Raw genomic sequence first — 23859 nt, 5'->3', positions numbered from 1 at the left:
TATGAGAAAATAACAATCACAAATAGAATTTTTTCTATAATGTAGATTCTAATGAAACTTCTCACGGTTGTAAATAAACATACGGCCTATAATATGGTGAAATAAAATGTATAGGTCCGTGTGCTTGCTTTTGAGATTTTTGCCGACGATTAAAGAGATCCTTGCATTTCAAGCCAATTATAATGCATTTTTGGGAATTACTTAACATGTCAGATGTTTTAATATCATATTTAAACTTAAGAAAGATAGTCACGTTGCTGTTGTAATAAATTCACTCATGTTGCCATAAATTCATAAAATGATTTTCATTTCCTTATGTTGAATCCAGGCTTTATTCTACATTTTCCGGATAAATGACGCTACGTCATTACTTGCGGTTTATCAAACGTGCGGAACTACCGTAACCAGTGAATTGGTTATAATTTTAAAAAATAAGCAGTATTGTATATAAATGATGATCAACGAAAATTATTTTCCTGCATCAGGTTTATTCCCTATTTACCAAAGTGTAGAATATGGAATCTTTAATATTAGAGTAAGACTCAACATACATACACATTAGCACAGGTGTCTTTCACTTACATATTTCTGAAGGGTAAAAAATTTGATTTACTTAACTTCCAAGATATGCAAGCACAGTTGTGCAATTTTAGTGATATAAGAAATGTATTATCTAGAATCACAATAAAGTATTAGTGGAATAATATTTTTCAACTCTTCTGGAAAGTATGTTTAATTCTTTGTTAATTAAATAAAACTGATAAGATATTATTATCCCCCGCCGATGAAATCGGGAGGGGGGTATTGAAATGGCGTTGTCCGTCCGTCTGCAGCCATTTCGCCGTAACTAGCAGGTAGACTTTCATGAAACTTAAGATAAACATGAACCAACACACTGCGTTGATGCCCGTCAAGTTTTTTTTTTGATTAGTCAATTTTCCTTAGAGTTATTGCCCTTGATTTAATGAAAAATGCCCAAAAATGTCTGTCAGCAGCCATTTCTCAGTACTTGGCTGGTAGAATTTCATGAAATTTGAAATAAAGATGAACCAACATGCTGCAATGATGCCTTGCAATTTTGTTTTGGATTGGTCAATTTTCCATAGAGTTATTGCCCTTTAAATATACAGATTTATACTTATACCAACCAACTTATACCCCCCCCCCCCCCCAAAAAAAATCATTCAGGACTTTTAATTATTTTTTTTTAACCTTCCATGAAAATTTATTAGCATGCAAAGTTGTATCGTTCCCCCATCTCGCTCTTCACTCAGTCTTGCCCACCACCTCGATCATGCATCCCCATTCCCCACCCATTTTTTTTGTTTATAATCAACATGTGAAATGTTGTACCCTCACCCGGTCACTCCAGCTGCCCACCCCCCCCAAAAAAGGCATTCATTTTCTGTTAAAATGATTTTGACTAATGAAATTATTTGCTTCTTAGTAACATCCTTAAATTTTTGCCAGATAAATTTTTTTGCCATTCCTCATCTCAAGCCCTTTCGGCGGGTATACCAATTCATCGAATTTGCTTGTTGACATTTCAGATTTTATTGAATAAAACAGTGCCATTATGTTCAGCTCAGTATGAGCGACAGTTCAACACAACAAGAGTTCCAGGTGTAGAGTCAGACAAACTTGTCCACTACAAGGACAGTAAACATGTAGCTGTTTACCATAAGGGAAGGTTCTACAAGGTCTACGTTCATTTCAAAGGGAGACATTTAAGGCCATGTGAATTGGAAAGGTAATTTACTGTACATTGGATGTTTTTGCTTTTTTTTCATGATTTGATAGACATATTTGGTATTTTTAGAAATTGTGCTTCATAGCTGGTTATACTTGGGACATAGTGGTGCATTGCATATGTGACAGTTTTGACTTTGCAAATTGTTTGTAGAAAATAGCAAAAATGAAGTCACCATATATATATTTCAGATACACAGTATATATTATTATTATTATACCACATTTATATAGCACTCTTTTCATGCACTTGTACACGTTCAAAAGTGCTTTACAGAATAAATTGCAAAAATACAAACAAATACATATACAAAGATAATGCATTCCACATTAACAAAAATCATGAATGAAAACGAGTATAATTTAAAAACAATATAAAAAAAAAAAATGTATCGGGTCAGTTAACAAAATATATAATGGAATTGCTAGTAGTACTGGATCAATGAATTTTATAATTATTATGGTATTTTTAATTGGCCATGTTGAATTTTACATGATCTGAAAATTCTGCTACATTCAGCCTCTGTTACAGTCAGTTTAGGTGTTGTGAGGTCCTAACCCTTGCGGGGCAGTTTTCTAACCAGAGATATTTTGTAATGTGTCATTTGAAGGTCTCTTTTTTTCATGTTTTGAATTTGTCACTACCTGCAGAGAGATATTTAGAAAATGCATGAATATAGGTTAAAATTTACCCAGGTAGATTCACAGTGTTGACACTGATATTACAGATCATTCCAGAAGATCTTGGATGATGAGAGTCCCCCTGTAGGTGGTGAGGAACATATCCCTGCTCTCACTGGAGCAGACAGAGTGCCATGGGCTAAAGCTAGAACAGAATTCTTCTCCAAAGGCAAAAACAAGGCATCTCTTGATGCTATTGAGAAGGTACTATTGTTCATATTCAGATCCAAATTAATGTGACCATCTTCTTTTCCTGAAGTAAGCCCCATAATTATGTCTCCCCCAGGAGACATATTGTTTTTGCCCTGTCCGTCCGTCCGTCCGTCACACTTCATTTCCGAGCAATAACTGGAGAACCATTTGACCTAGAACCTTCAAACTTCATAGGGTTGTAGGGCTGCTGGAGTAGACGACCCCTATTGTTTTTGGGGTCACTCCGTCAAAGGTCAAGGTCACAGGGGCCTGAACATTGAAAACCATTTCCGATCAATAACTAGAGAACCACTTGACCCAGAATGTTGAAACTTCATAGGATGATTGGTCATGAAGAGTAGATGACCCCTATTGATTTTGGGGTCATTCCATCAAAGGTCAAAGTCACAGGGGCCTGAACATGGAAAACCATTTCCGATCAATAACTAGAGAACCACTTGACCCAGAATGTTGAAACTTCATAGGATGATTGATCGTGAAGAGTAGATGACCCCTATTGATTTTGGGGTCACTCCGTCAAAGGTCAAGGTCACAGGGGCCTGAACATGGAAAACCATTTCCGATCAATAACTAGAGAACCACTTGACCCAGAATGTTGAAACTTCATAGGATGATTGTACATACAAAGTAGATGACCCCTATCGATTTTGGGGTCACTCCATTAAAGGTCAAGGTCACAGGGGCCTGAACATTGAAAACCATTTCCGGTCAATAACTTGAGAATCACTTGACCCAGAATGTTGAAACTTAATAGGATGATTGGTCATGCAGAGTAGATGACCCCTAACAATTATGGGGTCACTCTATGAAAGGTCAAGGTCACAGGGGCCCGAACATTGAAAACCATTTCTGGTCAATAACTTGAGAACCACTTGACCCAGAATGATGAAACTTCATAGGATGATTGGTCATGCAAAGTAGATGACCCCTAACGATTTTAGGGTCACTCTGTTAAAGGTCAAGGCCACAGGGGCCTGAACATGGAAAACCATTTCCAATCAATAACTTGAGAACCTCTCGACCCAGAATATTGAAACTTCATAGGATGATTGTTCATGCAAAGTAAATGACCCCTATTGTTTTTGGGGCCACTCCGTTAAAGGTCAAGGTCACAGGGGCCTGAACATTGATAACCAGTTCTGATCAATAACTTGAGAACCACTTGACCCAGAATGTTGAAACTTCATAGGATGATTGAACATGCAGAGTAGATGACCCCTATTGTTTTTGGGGTCAGTCTGTTAAAGGTCAAGGTCACAGTGGCCTGTTCATGTAAAATCATTTTTTGGAAATAACTTGAGAACCACTTGACCTACAATGTTGAAACTTAATAGGATGATTGGACATGCAGAGTAGATGACCCCTATTTATTTTGAGGTCACTTGATCAAAGGTCAAGGTCACAGGAGCCTGAACAGTGACTGGAGAACCACTAGGCCAAGAGTGTTGAAATTTAGCGGGATGACTGGACATGCCAAGTAGATGATCCCTATTGCAGCCAACCATCAGTGTCTCTTTGATTTTTGCTCCTGACCCCTATTGACTTCTTGCCTATAGGACTTTGCATTGGGGGAGACATGCGCTTTTTTACAAAAGCATTTTCTAGTTTGCATCTCTTTTTTTTTTTGCCTCGAAATCATTACTTTCCAATTACAATGCAAAATGTCAGCAGTGAAATCACGGTACACGGATACCATTAAGTTACAAGACCATATTTGGCTTGGTCAGTGTGTTGTAAAATGTCTATTATAATACTGTACATAACACAGTTGAAACTCGATATCTGGAACTTGCTTATCTCAAAAAAATTCAAGTTATTTCGAAGACATCTTCAAGTCCCATCCTAAAAACACTTGCACAAAATATCACTTTAATTTAGATCTGGGTCATCTCGAAGTAAAACGCTCGATCTCTTGGAATTTGTGATACTGCTATACTGATAATTGAACTTTTAATGTACTGGTCCATTAAGTTTTAACTGTTAGTATATTCTCGGGCAGTTATTGAAGCAAAATGATGAGTGCTCACAATGTATGAGTGATTATAGCTAATGATTTGAAAGACTAATTTCAAGATTAGAATAAAAAACTTGTTTATTTTTCATTTTCAGGCTGCTTTCTTTATCACCTTTGATGATGAACCTCAAGATTTTGTTATTGTAAGTGTTGATTTTACGATAAACAGCTTTGTTCATATCTGTACAAAATGTTACATTTCATTTCCATTCATAGTCTTGGTTGAAATTTGCCTTTGAATATTTTAATTCAAAAACGTATAGCTACAGTGCTACAGCTAAGCATTAGTAGAGGGGCAATCTGCTCCTTTATATTTGGCCCTTCCTGTTGCTGTCCCTCCAAAATTGACTGCTCCCATGTGCTCTCCTGTCAGTGAACATACACACAGAAATACTGTTTTATCACTGTATTCCAAACAACATTGCCCATGGCCAAAAGTGTATACAGAAGACATTTAAGCCAATTATTACCTGCAGGCTACTTTTTTAAAAGGTCTTCAAATACCATGTAGCTAGCTCTAATTTTGTTTGACTCTGTTATGCAGATAACAAAAAGCCAATTGTTCTGATAGTTCCCTGATGAAAACCTTGATTTGAAAAAAAAATTGTCTATAATTACGGTCATTTGTCTTACGATGCTTAATATCAGTAAAACTACACATTATACAATAATATTGACAATTTCAAATATTACCTCTGTGTAGGATTTTTATTCTTTAAATATATGTTGCCTCAAAAGCATACATACATGTGTTAAAGTTAGAAAGTCTCATGTTTTACCCAATTTTGGAAAGAATGTGAATGTTTAAAAAGAAGTCAAAGGTCATATATTTTTTAGCTCACCTGTCACAAAGTGACAAGGTGAGCTTTTGTGATCGCGCGGTGTCCGTCGTCCGTCCGTGCGTCCGTCCGTAAACTTTTGCTTGTGACCACTCTAGAGGTCACATTTTTCATGGGATATTTATGAAAGTTGGTCAGAATGTTCATCTTGATGATATCTAGGTCAAGTTCGAAACTGGGTCACGTGCCATCAAAAACTAGGTCAGTAGGTCTAAAAATAGAAAAACCTTGTGACCTCTCTAGAGGCCATATATTTCACAAGATCTTCATGAAAATTGGTCAGAATGTTCACCTTGATGATATCTAGGTCAAGTTCGAAACTGGGTCACGTGGGGTCAAAAACTAGGTCAGTAGGTCTAAAAATACAGGCCTCCTAGTGAAACCTTTAAAACCTTTAAAAACCTTTAATTTCAGAGCAAACCTTTAAAACCTTTAAATCTTCTGAAAAAACCTTTAAAACGACCAAATAGCCTGTAATTTTCACTCAAAACCTATATTTTTGTTCAGACTGCTTGCCGTGCCAGTTTAAAGCAAGTAATGGTTATACTACTGTATTTCTTCTCCCCTTTTAAGTGTTGTTATTAGGATACTGCTTGTGTATCTTTCATCTTGAGTTTTTCAGAATGCTGTTGTGTTCACCAGACCACATACATGTAGATGTTTGCAGTAGTGTTTACCAGACCATGGGTGTTCCATGTATTCAGCATAAGGTACCATGGAGCTGAATGCTTGAAATGGTAAGTCAGTGACCTTGCTACACTGAAGGCCCAGTGAAGGTATCTGAGGGCCCATAGACCAAATAATGTACTGTGTGTGGCTTAGGTGACAGATTTAAAAGGAAGACATACAATAGGTTGGTCCCCTGAACCACACATAATATTTTTATTTGGCCTTAAATATGCTCCTGGTTATCCAGTTGTAGCATAGTACTGCATGTTTGTATGGTTTGCATGGAAACCATACAAACATGCAATGCTTTTGCTTTGCTAGTTTGCATGCTTTTTTCTGTATTTTCAGATTACTAACAAAGTGACCATCAGTTAATAACAGTCTTACAATGTCACACTCAAAGACAAAGTTTCAGTCAAAATGGCTGGATGAAAAAGATGGAAATGGAGTATTCTGTAGACTATGGTGCCGGCCATCGATTGACTCTGTATATGATGCAAAATGTGTTCTTTGTGCTTGCACTATCAATATTGCTAATAATGGACTTTCTGCTTTACGACAACATTCTATGGGAAAGAAACACAAGCAGAAGGCTGCATGTTTGAATGGTGGCAAATGTGGGGAACAAAAACCATTGACATCATTTGTAACAAAGGTTGAACAGAAACCATCTGTTTGTTCTGCCAAAAGTGAAACAGTGTCAGCTTCTTCCAGTGCAGTTGTCTTTGACAATAATAAAGCAGATGTGAATGATGTGTCAAAACTAACCATACCACCACCACCACCACCACCAAGTGAAAATTCTGGAATTTCCAAATGGATATCTGTTAATGAAGCTGTTGCTAAGGCAGAAGCGCTGTGGACGATAAAGACCGCTTCATCTAATTACAGCTTCAGTTCTTGTGATGGATTGCCAGCCTTGTTCCAGGAGATGTTTCCAGACTCCATTATTGCAAAGCAATTCAGTCTTAGTCATCAGAAGGCATCTTATATGATATCTTACGGTCTTAGACGATACTTCCAGAATAACACTGTAAAGGATGTACTTGCATCAGGAGCTTACTACACAATCCACTTTGATGAAACCGTTACTAGTCAGTCGAAGAAACAAATGGACATTCTAATTCGCTATTGGTCAGAACAGTCTGCCTGTGTTCAGGTACGATACTTGTGTTCTCTCTTCTTTGGTCATGCCTTTGCTAAGGTAGTTTGTAAAGGTTTGCTTGAGTGTTTCCAGGACTTGACATTACCAATGAGCAAACTTTTAAGTTTATCTGCAGATGGGCCTAATGTGAACAAGAGTATCAAAACAATAGTTGACACAGCTGTAAAAGATGCTGGTGCTGAAGGGTTAGTGGATGTTGGATTCTGCTTCATACATAAGATACACAATGCTTTTAAAGCCGGGAATGCAGCGTTTGGAATTCATGCTCTTGATTTTGCAATGAATATATTCACATGGTTTCATTTGTACCCAGCCAGAGAAGAAGATTTCAAGTTTGTACAAGATGATGAAAATTTGGAAAATTTGAAGTTTCTCAGACATGTTGACTCTAGGTGGTTGTCGTTGTTGCCAGCAGTTGAGAGAATACACGGACAGATGTCTGCCATAAAGAAGTATTTTACGGTGTTCATCCCAAAGAATGAGAAAAGATCTCAGAAGCTAAAAAAGTTTAAGGACATCCATGAATCTCTGACAAAGAATGAAGGTATCATCCTAGTAGAAATGGCGTTCCTGGAATCAGTCAAGCCACTCTTTGATGGGTTTCTGACTGCCTTTCAGGTTGAAGGTCCACTTATACACCTGCTTTACCCATCACTTGTGGACATGCTACGCCAGATCATGTACAGATTCATCAAACCGGAATTGGTTCAGGGTAAAACTGGGACTGAGTTAGCACAGACTGATGTGACAAAAGTAGATAATCAGTTGCCTGATGACAAATTAAACATAGGGGTTAAGGCCAGGGGCTATCTGAAGAACCTCAGTCCATTACAAAAGAAAGAATGTATAGTTGGAATGAAACTGTTCTTTTCAAAGTCCACAGCATATATACAGGAGCGACTGCCATACAAGAACACTTTACTGAAAGCATTACCATGCCTACACCCAGATATGAGACAACAGCCTTCATCAGACGCTAAGGTGGCAACAGTGGCTGCTAACTTGCCGTGTTGTGAGGAGAATGAATTGCCTCTGGTAACTGATGAGTGGAAAATCTATAGGGAACTTGAAATTCCAAAGAGCTGGACTACTGAAAATGATAAAAAAGGAAATGAACAGCCAGTTAGAGTTGACAAATATTGGGCAAATATATTTGGACTTACCACTGCAGCTGGAAAACCACGATTTAGTGTACTGCCCAAAGTTGTGAAGTGTGCATTGACACTGTCACATGGTAATGCTGATACAGAAAGAAGTTTATCTCAGAACAAAAAGATTTTGACAAACGAGAGGTCATCAATGCAGAAAGGCACTTTGATTGGGGTCCGTTTAACTAAAGATGCAGTTGGAGCTTCAGGTGGTCAGGCAGTTGATGTAAAGATAACAAAAGAGTTGCTTTCTCATTGTAAATCAGCCCATCAGGAGTACAAGAAATATATTAGTGAACAACAAAGGCAAGAAAGGGAAGAAAAACAGAAAAAGGAAAAGGAGCGTGAGAAACAGCGTAAGGCAGAAGAAGAAGAAAAGGTAAGATTAGAAAAAGTGAAAAAGCTGAAAGATGAAAATAAGGACATTGATACTAAGATTGAAGAAGCTGAAGGACAGCTTATAAGGTTGGATGGTCTAAATGTTGAGGCTAATAAAAGAATGACAGAAGCCATCAAAGAAAAGAACATGATGGGTATTGAAATTGCACATGAGTTGCAGGAAGTTGCAGCCAATAAACAAAAAACAGCACATGCAGATTTGCAACAGTTGAACAAAAGAAAAAGGGAGATCACAGACCAACTTGAAAAATATGCCAAGAAAAGAAGACTGGTGTGAAGAATGATTTTGTATATTGTCACTCAACTACTAACACTTGAGCTTATATATAGATTGCTAAGCTTCTAGTTGCTTATTTGGTGTAGGGTGTAACATATATGTAGCGTGTAAAGTTCTATAGTTACTTGTAAGAGTTAGTATTAACCATATATTATTAACACAGCCTGTTTGTAAGCGTGAACCTTGTGCCTGAATATTCTTTGAATTAACAAGTTTGCTGTTGTACCTAACTATTATCTGCTCTGTTCTGTTCTGATATTAATCATGCTATGGTGTTTAGTACTATTAGTTTTTAATACTTGAACAAATATCCATGCAAGTTTTTCATGTTTTTAACTAACTGCTTGCTTTATCAAATCATACTAACTTGCTTTAACCATTTTGCATGTATATGTACATAATTATGTGTTTGAACTCAGCATTTGTCAAAATGCCCAGTCATTTACCACAATTGAGTACTGCTTGCTTTTATGAATGTCTGAATTTTAGGTTGGAAAATGATTGGGTGGTTGTAACAAATGCTGAGTTTTACTGATTGTGACTAGTTGAATAAAAAAAAATAAAAAAATTTCAGGTCTGGTGACATGATGTTTACACTATGGTAACAGTGGACAAGGTCTGGTGAAGATACAGCATTCTGAGCAAAGTTGATGTAGACACTACAATGTATAAAACAGGAACCATATACAAAAATAGGTGATATAAATGTGCAGTGAAAGTAGGTATAGCCATTAAGTTAGGTATGTATATCAATCATAATGTATAATTCAAACAGTATGAGATAATATCAAACATGCCTATTTCTGATATCTGTGGTTTTAGAGTGTGGGTTTCCATATATAAATTAACTTTTTTTTTAGTAAATACCTATATATATTATGTGTTTTCAATGAGAATTGCGACAAAAATAGCCTTTATTTACTCTTTATTTTTTAATATTTTACACTAAAAGGCCTTTATTTCCATAGATTGGAGCCTTTATAAAAACCTTTATATTTGTTCAGGCCTGCTAGGAGGCCTGAAAATAGAAAAACCTTGTGACCTCTCTAGAGGCCATATTTTTCATGAGATCTTCATGAATATTGGTCAGAATGTTCACCTTGATGATATCTAGGTCAAGTTCGAAACTGGGTCATGTAAGGTCAAAAACTAGGTCATTAGGTCTAAAAATAGAAAAACCTTGTGACCTCTCTAGAGGCCATATTTCTCAATGTATCTTCATGAAAATTGGTCAGAATGTTCATCTTGATGATATCTAGGTCAAGTTCGAAACTGGGTCACGTGGGGTTAAAAACTAGGTCAGTAGATCTAAAAATAGAAAAACCTTGTGACCTCTCTAGAGGCCATATTTTTCATGAGATCTTCATGAATATTGGTCAGAATGTTCATCTTGATGATATCTAGGTCAAGTTCGAAACTGGGTCATGTGGGGTCAAAAACTAGGTCAGTAGATCTAAAAATAGAAATACCTTGTGACCTCTCTAGTGGCCATATTTCTCAATGGATCTTCATGAAAATTGGTCAGAATGTTCACCTTGATGATATCTAGGTCAAGTTCGAAACTGGGTCATGTGCGGTCAAAAACTAGGTCAGTAGGTCTAAAAATAGGAAAACCTTGTGACCTCTCTAGAGACGATATTTTTCAATGGATCTTCATGAAAATTGGTCAGAATGTTTACCTTGATGATATCTAGGTCAAGTTCGAAACTGGGTCACATGGGGTTTAAAACTAGGTCAGTAGATCTAAAAATAGAAAAACCTTGTGACCTCTCTAGAGGCCATATTTTTCATGAGATCTTCATGAATATTGGTCAGTATGTTCATCTTGATGATATCTAAGTCAGATTCGAAACTGGGTCACGTGGGGTCAAAAACTAGGTCAGTAGGTATAAAAATAGAAAAAACCTTGTGACCTCTCTAGAGGCCATATTTCTCAATGGATCTTTATGAAAATTGGTGAGAATGTTCAGCTTGATGATATCTAGGTCAGGTTCATAACTGGGTCATGTGCGGTCAAAAACTAGGTCAGTAGGTAGAAAAATAGAAAAACCTTGTGACCTCTCTAGAGGCCATATTTTTCACGAGATCTTCATGAAAATTGGTCAGAATGTGCACCTTGATGATATCTAGGTCAAGTTTAAAAGTGGGTCACGTGCCTTCAAAAACTAGGTCATTAGGTCAAATAATAGAAAAACCTTGTGACCTCTCTAGAGGACATATTTTTCAATGGATCTTCATGAAAATTGGTCAGAATTTTTTATCTTGATGATATCTAGGTCACATGTGCTCAAAAACTAGGTCACTATGTCAAATAATAGAAATAACGATGTCATACTCAATTGAACACTGGGTCATGTGGAGATAGGTGAGCGATTCAGGACCATCATGGTCCTCTTGTTTAACAGTTTATTTTAAGGCAATCCTAGCTGGCATTATATATATATATATATATATATATATATATATATATATATATATATATATGTATGTATACAAATAAATTGCTTGAATTCTGTTGTTAATGTTAGTTAAAACACACAGAAATATTACTATTATTGAATAATGTACCAAAATCTTGCTGGCAGAAGGTTTTAGTTTTATAAGTGAGGGTAGATTCCAGATATCACATATTTTCATGACCTGATTATTTTGTGCTTTACAGGGAACTTATTAGCAGCTGTGGTCAAAAGAAACTTGAAAACATATTTGGTATACATGTATATAGAAAAGTATGGAAAAGAAAATGATACTATAACACTCAGTAAAATTTCGTTTTTGTGTAACTGTTCCAGTATATTGTGTGTGTATGAGTGGGACTTGAGCAGTTGCCTAATCCAATACAAGTGCCAGTCATTATCAGTCATTTCAGCAACCTTACACAAAGTTATGCCCCATTCTCAATTTAGCAATTTTTGGCTAAGATTTTGTTTGTGACTTGTTATCTCTATAACTACTACTGTTTGTAGTGGCATGGCTTTTGAATAAGTTGAGTGTTACTATTTTGACAGCTCTTGTCCAGTGAGAAGTTAATTTGTATTTTGCAGGGTGACCAGAAGAGTTTTGACAATTTTGCTGGTGCTATGTTACATGGTAATGGCTCTAACAGATGGTTTGACAAGTCTTTTAACCTGGTGATCACTCCTAATGGAAGGGTAAGAATAACTGTTTAAAAGCATAGACCATATTTATGTTGGAAAATAAACGTTTTTAGCTCAACTATTCATAGAATAGTAGAGCTATTGGACTCGCCCATGCGTCGGCGTCCGCGTCCCGATTTTGGTTAAGGTTTTGTATGTAAGCTGGTTTCTCAGTAACCACTTGTGGGAATGGATTGAAACTTCACACACTTATTCACTGTGACAAACTGACTTACATTGCACAGGTTCCATAACTCTATTTTGCTTTTTTACAAAATTATGCCCCTTTTTCGACTTAGACATTTTTATGTCCCCGAAGGGAGGCATATAGTTTTTGAACCGTCTGGCAGTCTGTCGGTCTGTCAGTCTGTCAGTCTGTCCGCAATTTTCGTGTCCGGTCCATATCTTTGTCATCGATGGATGGATTTTCAAATAACTTGGCATGAATGTGTACCACAGTAAGACGACGTGTCGCGCGCAAGATCCAGGTCCGTAGCTCGAAGGTCAAGGTCACACTTAGACTTTAAAGGATAGTGCATTGATGGGCATGTCCGGTCCATATCTTTGTCAACCATGGATGGATTTTCAAATAACTTGGCATGAATGTGTACCACAGTAAGACGACGTGTCGCGCGCAAGACTCAGGTCCGTAGCTCAAAGGTCAAGGTCACACTTAGACGTTAAAGGTCATTTTTCATGATAGTGCATTGATGGGCGTGTCCAATCCATATCTTTGTCATTCATGCATGGATTTTAAAATAACTACGCATGAATGTGTGACACAGTAAGATGACGTGTCACGCGCAAGACCCAGCTCCGTAAGTCAAAGGTCCTAAACTCTAACATCGGCCATAACTACTCATTCAAAGTGCCATCGGGGGCATATGTCATCCTATGGAGACAGCTCTTGTTGGTTAAGGTTTTGTATGTAAGCTGGTATCTCAGTACTTACTAATGGGAATGGATTTAAACTTCACATACTTGTTCACTGTCATGATCTGACATGCACTAAGCAAGTCCCATAACTCTACTCTTTTTTTTTTTCAAAATTATGCCCCTTTTTCGACTTAGCAGTTTTTGGTTAAATTTTTGTAGGTAATCTGATATCTCAGTATCTACTGATTGGAATGGATTGAAACTTCACACACTTGTTCACTGTCATGATCTAACATGCTTTGTGAAGGTCCCATAACTCTACTTGGCATTTTTTACAGAATTATGCCCCTTTGACTTAGCAGTTTTTGGTTAAGTTTTTGTATGTAAGCTGGTATCTCAGTATCCACAAATTGGAAAGGATTGAAACTTCACACACTTGTTCACTGTCATGATATGACATGCAGTACAGAGGTTCAATACCTCTACTTTGCATTTTACAAAATTATGCCCCTTTTTCAACTTTTGTATTCGTTCAATTGACAAGGCTGTTGAATAGTCGAGCGTTGCTGTCCTCCGACAGCTCTTGTTGATTATTAGGTTGCACTTGTTTCAGTGTTTTGCAGTCTTGTTTGTTTGTCCACATTTAGCTTTTCATGCATAGTTCAAAGAATGTTTTACTGGAGTGCTTTGACCTATGATCCTCAGTGTTGATGTGCAACTTGCTCTGGCATTGCTTGTCCACTACTGAATTTGAGGCAGTGGGTCAAAGTTTAAGGTCTCAATAACTATAAATATAAAAATCATTTCTGCTCGGAATTTTGAGAATATCTTGACTTGCAGTCATCAGACTTTGTAGGCATGTTGCTCATGAATAGTGGTTGGAGGCCAAAGGTCAAGGTTGGTCTGCAGTGACTGTTATAACAAAAACCTTTTCCTCTGAGTATTCTCAGACCCTCTTGACCTACAATGCTCTTACTTATCAGACACATTGACCATATGCAGTGTATGACCACTTGGCAGGCACATTGCTCATGGGTAGTGGATGACTCCCACTGATTTTGTTAGTGCATTATAAGGTTAAGATTAAAGTACCCTTAAGTTAAAAAAAAAATGACCATGGGCCCCTCTTGATTTTGAGGTTTTTTTGTCAAAGGTCATGGTCACTGTTATAAAGTGATTTGATGGGACATATTATGTGATCAGGCTTGTTGCAGTACTAGGGGTATAGTACTGAAGTACCAGTACCAGTACTTGCACATTTATGAAAAATTTGTTCCAGCTCATTTTCAAATTCAGAAAAAAAACATCCACATATCCAGAGAGACCAGCAATGACTGTTTCATACAAAAAATAAGTTACTTTACTCTTAATACTTTACTATTTATACTGAAAACTGAGCAAACTGACCATTTCATTGTTACTGATGACAGCTCAAATCAGTGCAGGATTGCTATTATATTGCTATTATACATTCAACAGCAAAACAGGTTTATCCCATAATTGCTGTTCTGTGATATATGCTTCAGTCATGTCAATAAATATGATTGCTTAAAGGCATAACATCTAAATTATATTAAAGGCAGCATGTATTAGGTGCTAAGTTATAAAGGCACCATTTCATAAAAATAGTACAATTTTTTGAAAATCAAAACAACAAAGAAAAAAAACAACAAAGTACTGGTTGAGTACTGCAGTACCAGTACCACTTTTTTGAGACAGTAATGCAGTATCAGTAACAGTAGTCACCAAATTTTGACCAAGTAATTCAGTAGCAGTACCAGTAGTTGCTAAAATGGCTTCAGTAGTACTGCAGTAGCAGTACTACTGGTACTGCAACAAGCCTGTATGTGATGGTGCTGGTCATTCATATGTTTATTTACAGTTTAATTTCCCCTCATCAAAGTGGTTTCGAACCTCACTTTGGGCGTTGAACTGTTCATATGAGGAAGCCATCCAGCTGGCTTATGGAAGGTCAGTGGTTCTACCCAGGTGCCCGCCCATAATGAAATAATGCATGGAGGGGCACCTGGAATCTTCCCCCACCATCAAAGCTGGAAAGACGCCATATGACTTATGATTGTGTCAGTGCAACGTTAAACCCAACAAAAACAAACAATTTAATTTCTACTCAATAAATTTAGAATTCTTTGACCTATGATTCTCAAACTTGATAGTCACATTGATTTTAGTGTGTCATGCTTTGCACAGTGTGCTTGAGGGCCTCCTTGGCCTAGTGGTTAAGGTTGCTGACTTCACATCACTTGCCCCTCAACAGTGTCAGTTCAAGCCTCACTTGGAGCATAGAATTCTCCATGTATGGAAGCCATCCATCTGGCTTACAGAAGGTCAGTGGTTCAGCCCAAGTGCCCGCCCATGAAATAATGCCCAAAGGGGCACCTAGGGTCTTCCTCCACCATTAAAAGCTGGAAAGTCGCCATATGACTTTTATTTGTATCAATGTGACCTTCTAAGCCCAACTAACAGTGGTGCACTTTTTGAATAAAATTTGTCCGAGCTGCTCCTACACTATTGTTAAAATTTTAATGAAACTGAACATTACTGTATGATCAGAAGCAAGCCTAATTACGTATATATTATGAATTTTGTGTTTTTGTCTTTGATTTTAATACAATACTTGAACAGTTGCTTTGACTTTTATTTCCTAGAAGAAACTGCCATATCAAGATTAAATGCATGTTGAGACATATATTTTTTTTTTTAAAAAGTTACATATCGTTAAAAGTTTCCTTCTTAAATGTTGTGATGGACTGTAAAAGATGATGTTAAATTGTCCTGAAGAAGTTTTTTTTATAAGGACCAAAAGCAAATTTTATGATATATAAATCTTTTATATGGTGCAAACGTGGAAACATTTGTTGATTTAGATTTTTATGTATTGAAATTTTTGTTTCAAGACTTTAATAGAGTGACAGAAATGATGATTAGTATAAATGTTGTTTTAATTGTATTTTAGATTGGCTTCAATGCTGAACATTCCTGGTAAGTTTTGATGATCTCATCACTTTATAATTATATTATTTCTTAAAATAACAATTCAAAGATAAGTGTGAATTAGAGGACAAAGTTTATGTTTTCAAGCCCTGTCTAGATTAAGTTGTATTCAATTCTGGTGTCTATAAACCTTTCAGATGGAACTTGTCTACATGAGTGAAAACTGTTTTTATTAGAAATTTTATTAAGTGTTTGTTTCAATGAGATAAATTGCTTTAAACCAAGACCTTGGAATTCTGTTTACAGGGCTTTTATGAAAACATATTTATTATGCTCCCCTTTGAAAAAGAGGGGTAGGTTGTTTTGCTATTTGTTGGTCAGTCAGTAGAGGATTTACTTTCCTATCAGTAACTAGAAATGTTTGGTCCTACAATGCTAATACTTCACTGTATGATTTCCAGAAGTCAGTATATTATTTTCAGGTCACAGTCACAATGACATGTACACTGAAAACAGTTTATGTTCAGTTACCCATTTCGGGGGTCAGTAAGTCAAAGGAGAATGCTTTGATCTAGCAATGAAATTTTATCATACTGAAAACAGTGTATGGTTAATTACCTGTTCTAGGGGTCAGAAAGCTTGGTTTCACAATGGATATACAGTATCAGAAAATTGCTTGTGGTCAGAAGATAAACCCTTTTGCTTTTGGAATCAGATGGTCATAGGTCAAGGTCACAGTAACCTCAAGACTGAAAACGTGAAACAATCTGTATAAGATGGGGGAAAATAATAGATTGTTTTGGCCAACAACAAACTTCATAAGATGATTGCCATTTGTCACTAGAACCTAGTTGTTTTGGAGTTAGTCAGAGGTCAAGGTCACACTGACCCCGGGACTGAAAGTGATTTCTTATCACTAACTGGGAAATGCTTTAATGCAGGACTCGAACATCATAGCATTATTGCCTGTTGTCAGTAGAGGACCACTATTGTTTCGGGAGTCTGTAGGTCAAAGTCAATGTCACAGTGACCGCAGAACTGAAAACCATTTCCTGGTCAATAACTGAAGAAAAGTTTGGTGTAGGATTATCAAAGTATTGTTGGTTGCCTGCCTTAAGTCATTAGATGACCATTATTGTTTGGTAACCTGTAGGTCAAAGGCCAAGGCCATATTGTTGATAATAAAAGTTATTCTGAACAAAAGCTTCAGAGCGCTTTGGCCTATGACCATCAATCTTCATGCAGTAATGTCTATGGCCAGTAGATCTCTGTTGTTTTGATGGTTAGTAGGTCAAAGGTCAAAGACACAATGATGTCAATTATTAATTAATTGTTAATTATAATATTGAATGTCTTCTTTTGATACTGTTTTTGAATGTATAACAATTTTGAATGGTATTATGCTTAATCTTGTTTATGAACTTGGCTTACAGTAGTTAACTTTACTTCTTGAACTCTGCAAGTTTGAAATATTTCACCAGGTCAGCACTTTTCTATACCCCTGGTGTTGAAGACCATGGAGGCATATAGTGTTTGAACTGCCCTTCTGTTCTGCTACCCATCCCTACATCACACTTTCTTGAATACTCAACTCTTACAGTTTTTCTCTGATGCAAAGTAAACTTGATATACATTATGAACAGGAAGTGGACATGCGCAAAAAAAAGAAAAAAATATTTTTAGTTATGATGCCCCCCTTTGATGAAGTGGGATATATGGCTTTGCACCTGTTGGTCACGTTGTTATGTCAGTCGTTCGATGGGTCCATCCGTCTGTAGATAGAGTGAGTGGTTTCCGCCCAATAATTTGAGGACCCAGAACTTCAAACTTGGTAGCATGATTGGGCTTATGAATTACATGGCCCCTACAGTTTTTGGTGTCAGTAGGTCAAAAGATCAAGATCACAAGGGCCTGAAAATGAAACAGTTTCCACCCAATATCTTTAGAACCACTTGACCCAGAAATTTCAAACTTGATAGCGTGATAGGGCTTATCAAGTAGATAACCCCTATAGTTTTTGGGATTAATAGGTCTAAGGTCAGGATCACAAGGGCCTGAACCCTGAAAACGGTTTCCACTAATAACTTGAGAACCACGTGACCCAGAACCTTCAAACATTTGTAGCATGATTTGTCCTATGAAATAGATGACCTCCATTGTTTTTGAGATCAAAGGTCAAGGTCATGGCCCGGAACCTTGAAAACAGCTTAAGCCCAATTTCTTGAGAACCACTTTACCCAAAACCTTGAAACTTAGTAGCATCATTGGGCTTATAAAGTAGATGACCCCTATTGTTTTTGGGGTCAGAAAGTCAAAGGTCATGGGACGAAACCTTGAAAATGATTTCCATCTATAAATTTAGAACTGCTTGATCCAGAATCTCCAAACCTGGTAGCATGATTAGGCTTATGAAGTAAATGACCCATATTGTGTTTGGGGTCAGTAGGTCAAGGTTAAGGGGACTTAAAAATAAACAGTTTCCGCCGATGACTTGAGAACCTTCAAACTTAATAGCATGATTGGGCTTATGAAGTTGATGACCCCTATTTTTTGTTGGATTAGTAGGTCAAAGTTCAAGGTCTTAGTGATCACAGGACTGAAAACGAGACAAGCCATCTTGGGGTGGGGGGCATATGTGTTTTCCAAACAGCTCTTGTTATGGGTTGTTTTTACTTATGCCCCATTCTTGGGCTTAACAATAGTACAGCTTCGTTTGTACTTTGTATTCTCAACTCCTACATTTTCCAACCAGTTGAAATGAAACAAGGTAAACATCATCAAAATGAAGTGGACATGCACATAATTTTGGGGCTTTTATGTCTGATGATTTCTTTTTTAAGTTAAGCCCCTTTTATGGACTTAACAATATTGCAGTTACATCTGCACCTTGTGTACACATGTCCTCATACAGTTTTGATCTAATTCAATTGAAACTTGGTAAGAATCACCAAAATAAAGTTAGCATGGGCATTAAATTGGGACTGTCATGTCAGATTTTTTAAAAGCTTTTTTTAGTTTCCTTATTTCGTTTTTAATTTCATTCTGTCAAGCATAAACAGGGGGCATGTGTCATACAATGTTGACATCATTCTTGTTATGTCTAATTTCAAGTATGTTTTCTTCTTTTCCTGAAGTATGTAGCCCAGGGTTGCCACATACTCTAGTGGAACAAAGAATAAAGATGCAGAGTAATACATTTAAAAACATATTTGAGTAAGATCAAATGTAAATATAATCATATCAAGCTCAATGGCACACTTTATTTTATGATAAAATGCTTTCAAAACATTCTTGTTACTTTGTACAATGATTATGTCATAGTTACAGGGTTACATAAATATCTCCCCTTTATTAAAAAGTAGCTTTAAGTTTGGAAATGTTCTTGTTCACAGGTTTTGTGGCAATCCTGATAGTAATACTGAACTGTTAATGTGATTTTTAGTTTTCTGTCACATGGCCTGTTTGTATTGTCTTTTTTGTATGAAATGCACCCACCTTATGGCTTGTAGATCGTGATGCATTTGTGGCAGTGTTGAGACTATTTCTGATAGAAATATACCAAATTGAACCCGAGGTTATCATTTGAATCTAACGGTTTGAATTTGATGCAAAGGATCTTACAGATTTTATAGCTAGGACAAGGTCTTGATATATCACTTGTAAATACAGCCAAACCTGTCTGTAAAAGACCAACCTTGGGAAATGAAAAAGTGGACTTTGTTTACAAGAGGCCTGTCAATACAGGTAAAACTATGCTGTTTTTGGTTAATATGGAAGAGAAAATAGTTGCCTGTTATAAGTGGGTTTTTAGTATTGACCTTAATTCAGATGTGGTCTTTTGAACAGGTTTTACTGTATTTGTTAAGGTGTTAATTCTATTCTATAAAATTCCAGTAAAATAGTGCCTTTGTTAACATATTAAAACTTTTTTCTGTCATAAGTTATAGATTGTTTTCAAATGTCCTGGAATTATATGGCTTAATGTCGGTGATCATTGATTGGGGATTGGTAGTCATACATCATGGATTGGGGACCTCCTTGGCTCGTTGACATCAAATTTCTTGTCCCTTACCACTGGGTTAGAACCTCGCTTTGGGTTTAGAGTTTTCTCATGTGAGGAAGCGATCCATCTGGCTTTCAGAAGATTGTTGGTTCTACCAAGGGGCCTACCCATTGCCCAAAATAATACTAGAACTGGGGGGGGGGGGGGGGTGCGAGTACCTGGGATCTTACTCTGTAATTAAAAGCAGGAATGCCACCATTTGACCTATAGTTATGTAGGTGCAATGTACAATAACTAACAACAAAAATCTTAGAATTTTAAAATGCTTTATTAGCTCACTTCGTTTGTTTGAAGAGTACATATTTGTTACCCATTTTCACGACCGTGATTTTCCGACATTTCTGTCATTTCCAACGAGATTTTCTAGTGCAATGCATTTAAGAAAAATATGTCAACTGTTGCAAAAGCAGCTCTTATTTTGAAGCATTTTTCGAGAATAAAACATGCAAAGGCATCAACCCCCACCCACTTTTAGGCAGTGTGCAAAATAAGACAACTGAAAATGTGAACTGCTTAAGCAAAACTTCTTCATTGCCATCTTTATTTTAAGGATCATGTAAAGCTTTTGAGACAACCCCTTGGGTAAATTTTCATTTTGGAAATTACACCTGACAGATCCGTAATATTGATAACATATTATACGGAATTGTTCAGAAGAAGTAGAAAATACTTCCTATTAAGTTCACCTTTTTCAGTAATATTTATTTTGTCTTACAACACATGTACTTCGACTGTCCACATTCTGCTTTGTAGAAAATATCAAACTTCTTTTTCAAACATATTTTTTCTCTAAATTTGTTTTTGTTGTGTGTCTAACATACTTATCTGGGTACTCCGGGAAGCGAAAAATAGTTAACTTTAATATTTTTTGAAACATCACATTTTTTTGTCATTTTGACAGCTCTACTTTCACTTCCATTTTCCAATTTTTGCATTTGTTTGAAGAGTACATGGTTTGTCACACTTTCAACTCCCAGAGTACCTGAAGAAATATGTAAGACTCACAGTAATCATAAAAGTAAAGACAAAATACTTTTGAAAAAGAAGCTTGATATCTTCTACAAAATCGAATGTGAACTGTCGTAGTACGTGTGATATAGGACAAAATGTACCGTTTAATAGAGAGTAACCTGTCTTGAAAGTTTCCTCTACTTATTTTGAACAGTTTAGTATATTCTTTATGATAACAAAAATTCTCCTGAGGGGAGGTTTCAAAAGACTTTACAAGAACCTTAAATGTGATTTTCAGAAATCTTTTTATTAAATGGCAGATGTATATAAGTGAAATTGATATTTCTAAATAGCTTTTTAAAGAGTAGAAAGATTTGATAAATATATTAATTTCTTGAGTGGTATTAGTACTTTGGCAGTTCTACAAGAACATCAATTCAATGGGCTTTGCAGTTGTTGCCTGATAATTTATGTCGTTTCGGAAAAAGCAGTGGACGCAGTATCGACGTGTTGAGACAGGACTCCTGTAGTTTGGAAAAGGAGTCCCTTCAAAACTTGGACACAAGGGTCCTGGGACTCCTGGGTTTTCAGATCTAGTGGAACCCCTGTGGATATTAACTGAAATTTATATCTTAAAAAGATTTAGTTTCTAATAGTTAAATAAAATTTTCCAGGGCAGATGCTCCAATAATGGCCCACTTGTGGGAATACCTCTGTGCAGAAAGCGCACGTATAGGGTATAAACAGTGACTGTAACCATAACAGTGTAGTGCAAGCAGTATATACACTGTATTGGCTACATATGGTGTCATTTTACTTGTGGCTTGTTGCATTTCTTTCTCTAAATCTCTTTCAAAAGGAACTTGTTTATAAATCACTTTTTTACAGTTTCAAAAATAAGTTGTAATAATCTGATTTTTATGCTGCTGTTAAAAAGAGGTGTTTGCAATTAACTACTTAAAAAAGATATGAACAGGTCCCTTTGTATGAATACAATTATAATACTAACTTTTTTTCATTTGATATTTAATGTAGTGTGGTGTACTTGCTCTGTAACCTGTAATGGACCAGTTGAAGTAATTCCAGACAACCATTTTTACAGTGACATACTTCGTAATTTTCATTGATTAATTGTTTTTGTCTAACAGATGTAACAAAAACAGTTCTCAAATTTTCATGGAACTTTGCAGATGTTTTCTAGGAATTATTTAAACTGGCCCTATCTAACTCTACAGCTAGAACACATTAGAAAGCCAGAAGAAAAATAGAATAGTCCCCTGCAGACCTTGTTTACTCCGTTTTTAATCTCAAATACATGTATTATTTTGTATCTTTATTTCAAAATACTCATGTCACAGCTTCTATACTTTAGGATATGTATAGGTTTGATGAACCAGCTTCTCTAGAAAATATCCTTATTTCTGATTAAGACTCATTGAGCTTATGAATTAAATTTAACTTTATATTATTTGTATACAGAGGAAATTTAAGCATCAGGCATTTAGCTTATAAGCTTGTATAACCGGGTCCATTTTCTCGGGGTAATTAGCTATTATTAAACAAGTGGTAGAGTTCTAATTTTCATTTATTCCATTCTAAATAATAATATTGTATCACTTTTCAATAATTCCAATTTATCAATTCATAGTACATAATAATTTATTATTCTCAAAGTTTCCAAAGTATTTCTTGCCTCAAATATTAGAATATCAATTTTGACTAATTTTGACTTTCCTGTGCCTAAAACAAAAACCTAAATCTAACTGACTTCTCCTTTCAACTTTCCCTCCAAACTCTGCAACCTATTCATTCACGCCCACTTCATACTTCAACCAATCACATCACACGTGCATATATTAAAACCTGACCAGTACTTGTCTACTCCAGTGGCTTATTACTTTCTGATAATAATTAACACTTACTAATTAAATTATTACCATATCAAATTCTGTCTGGAATATCTTTTGAAGTAGCAGACCAAATCAAATGCACATATGTTTAGCTATAATTATTTCTAGATAAGTAATAAACTGTAGAAAGGTAAGGGCACTCTGATAAAATAATGACTTAATGTTATTTTAATGAATTTCATAATAAAAATATATCTAAAATATAGAACTGGTCACACTTGTCTAACTTTTGAAAAAAAGTCAATGCGTGATTGTCAGTGTTACATGTAGTTAAGGTTTTGTAAAAGTCCACTTTTTAGCTCACCTGTCACAGAGTGACAAGGTGAGCTTTTGTGATCGCGCGGTGTCCGTCGTCCGTGCGTGCGTGCGTCCGTAAACTTTTGCTTGTGACCACTCTAGAGGTCACATTTTTCATGGGATCTTTATGAAAATTGGTCAGAATGTTCATCTTGATGATATCTAGGTCAAGTTCGAAACTGGGTCACCTGCCTTCAAAAACTCGGTCAGTAGGTCTAAAAATAGAAAAACCTTGTGACCTCTCTAGAGGCCATATATTTCACAAGATCTTCATGAAACTTGGTCAGAATGTTCATCTTGATGATATCTAGGTCAAGTTCGAAACTGAGTCACGTGCCATCAAAAACTAGGTCAGTAGGTCTAAAAATAGAAAAACCTTGTGACCTCTCTAGAGGCCATATATTTCACAAAATCTTCATGAAAATTGGTCAGAATGTTCACATTGATAATATCTAGGTTAAGTTCGAAACTGGGTCACGTGCCTTCAAAAACTAGGTCAGTAGGTCAAATAATAGAAAA

General features: G+C 36.3%; 1 protein-coding gene across 1 annotated transcript in view; it reads left to right on the top strand.

Annotated features, from left to right (window-relative positions):
• LOC123552128 (carnitine O-palmitoyltransferase 1, liver isoform-like) overlaps positions 1-23859 on the top strand; it is a 97768-nt gene that overhangs the window by 49437 nt on the left and 24472 nt on the right. The window contains exons 10-15 of the mRNA XM_053542273.1: positions 1551-1750; positions 2478-2634; positions 4753-4800; positions 12199-12306; positions 16142-16167; positions 21808-21870. Of these exons, the coding sequence (XP_053398248.1) occupies positions 1551-1750; positions 2478-2634; positions 4753-4800; positions 12199-12306; positions 16142-16167; positions 21808-21870 (602 nt within the window). The remainder of the gene's footprint in view (positions 1-1550; positions 1751-2477; positions 2635-4752; positions 4801-12198; positions 12307-16141; positions 16168-21807; positions 21871-23859) is intronic.

Source organism: Mercenaria mercenaria, chromosome 4 (genome assembly GCF_021730395.1).
Source record: "Mercenaria mercenaria strain notata chromosome 4, MADL_Memer_1, whole genome shotgun sequence".
NCBI classification, from domain to species: Eukaryota; Metazoa; Mollusca; class Bivalvia; order Venerida; family Veneridae; genus Mercenaria; species Mercenaria mercenaria.
This window is presented reverse-complemented; position numbering and strand designations above follow the sequence as displayed.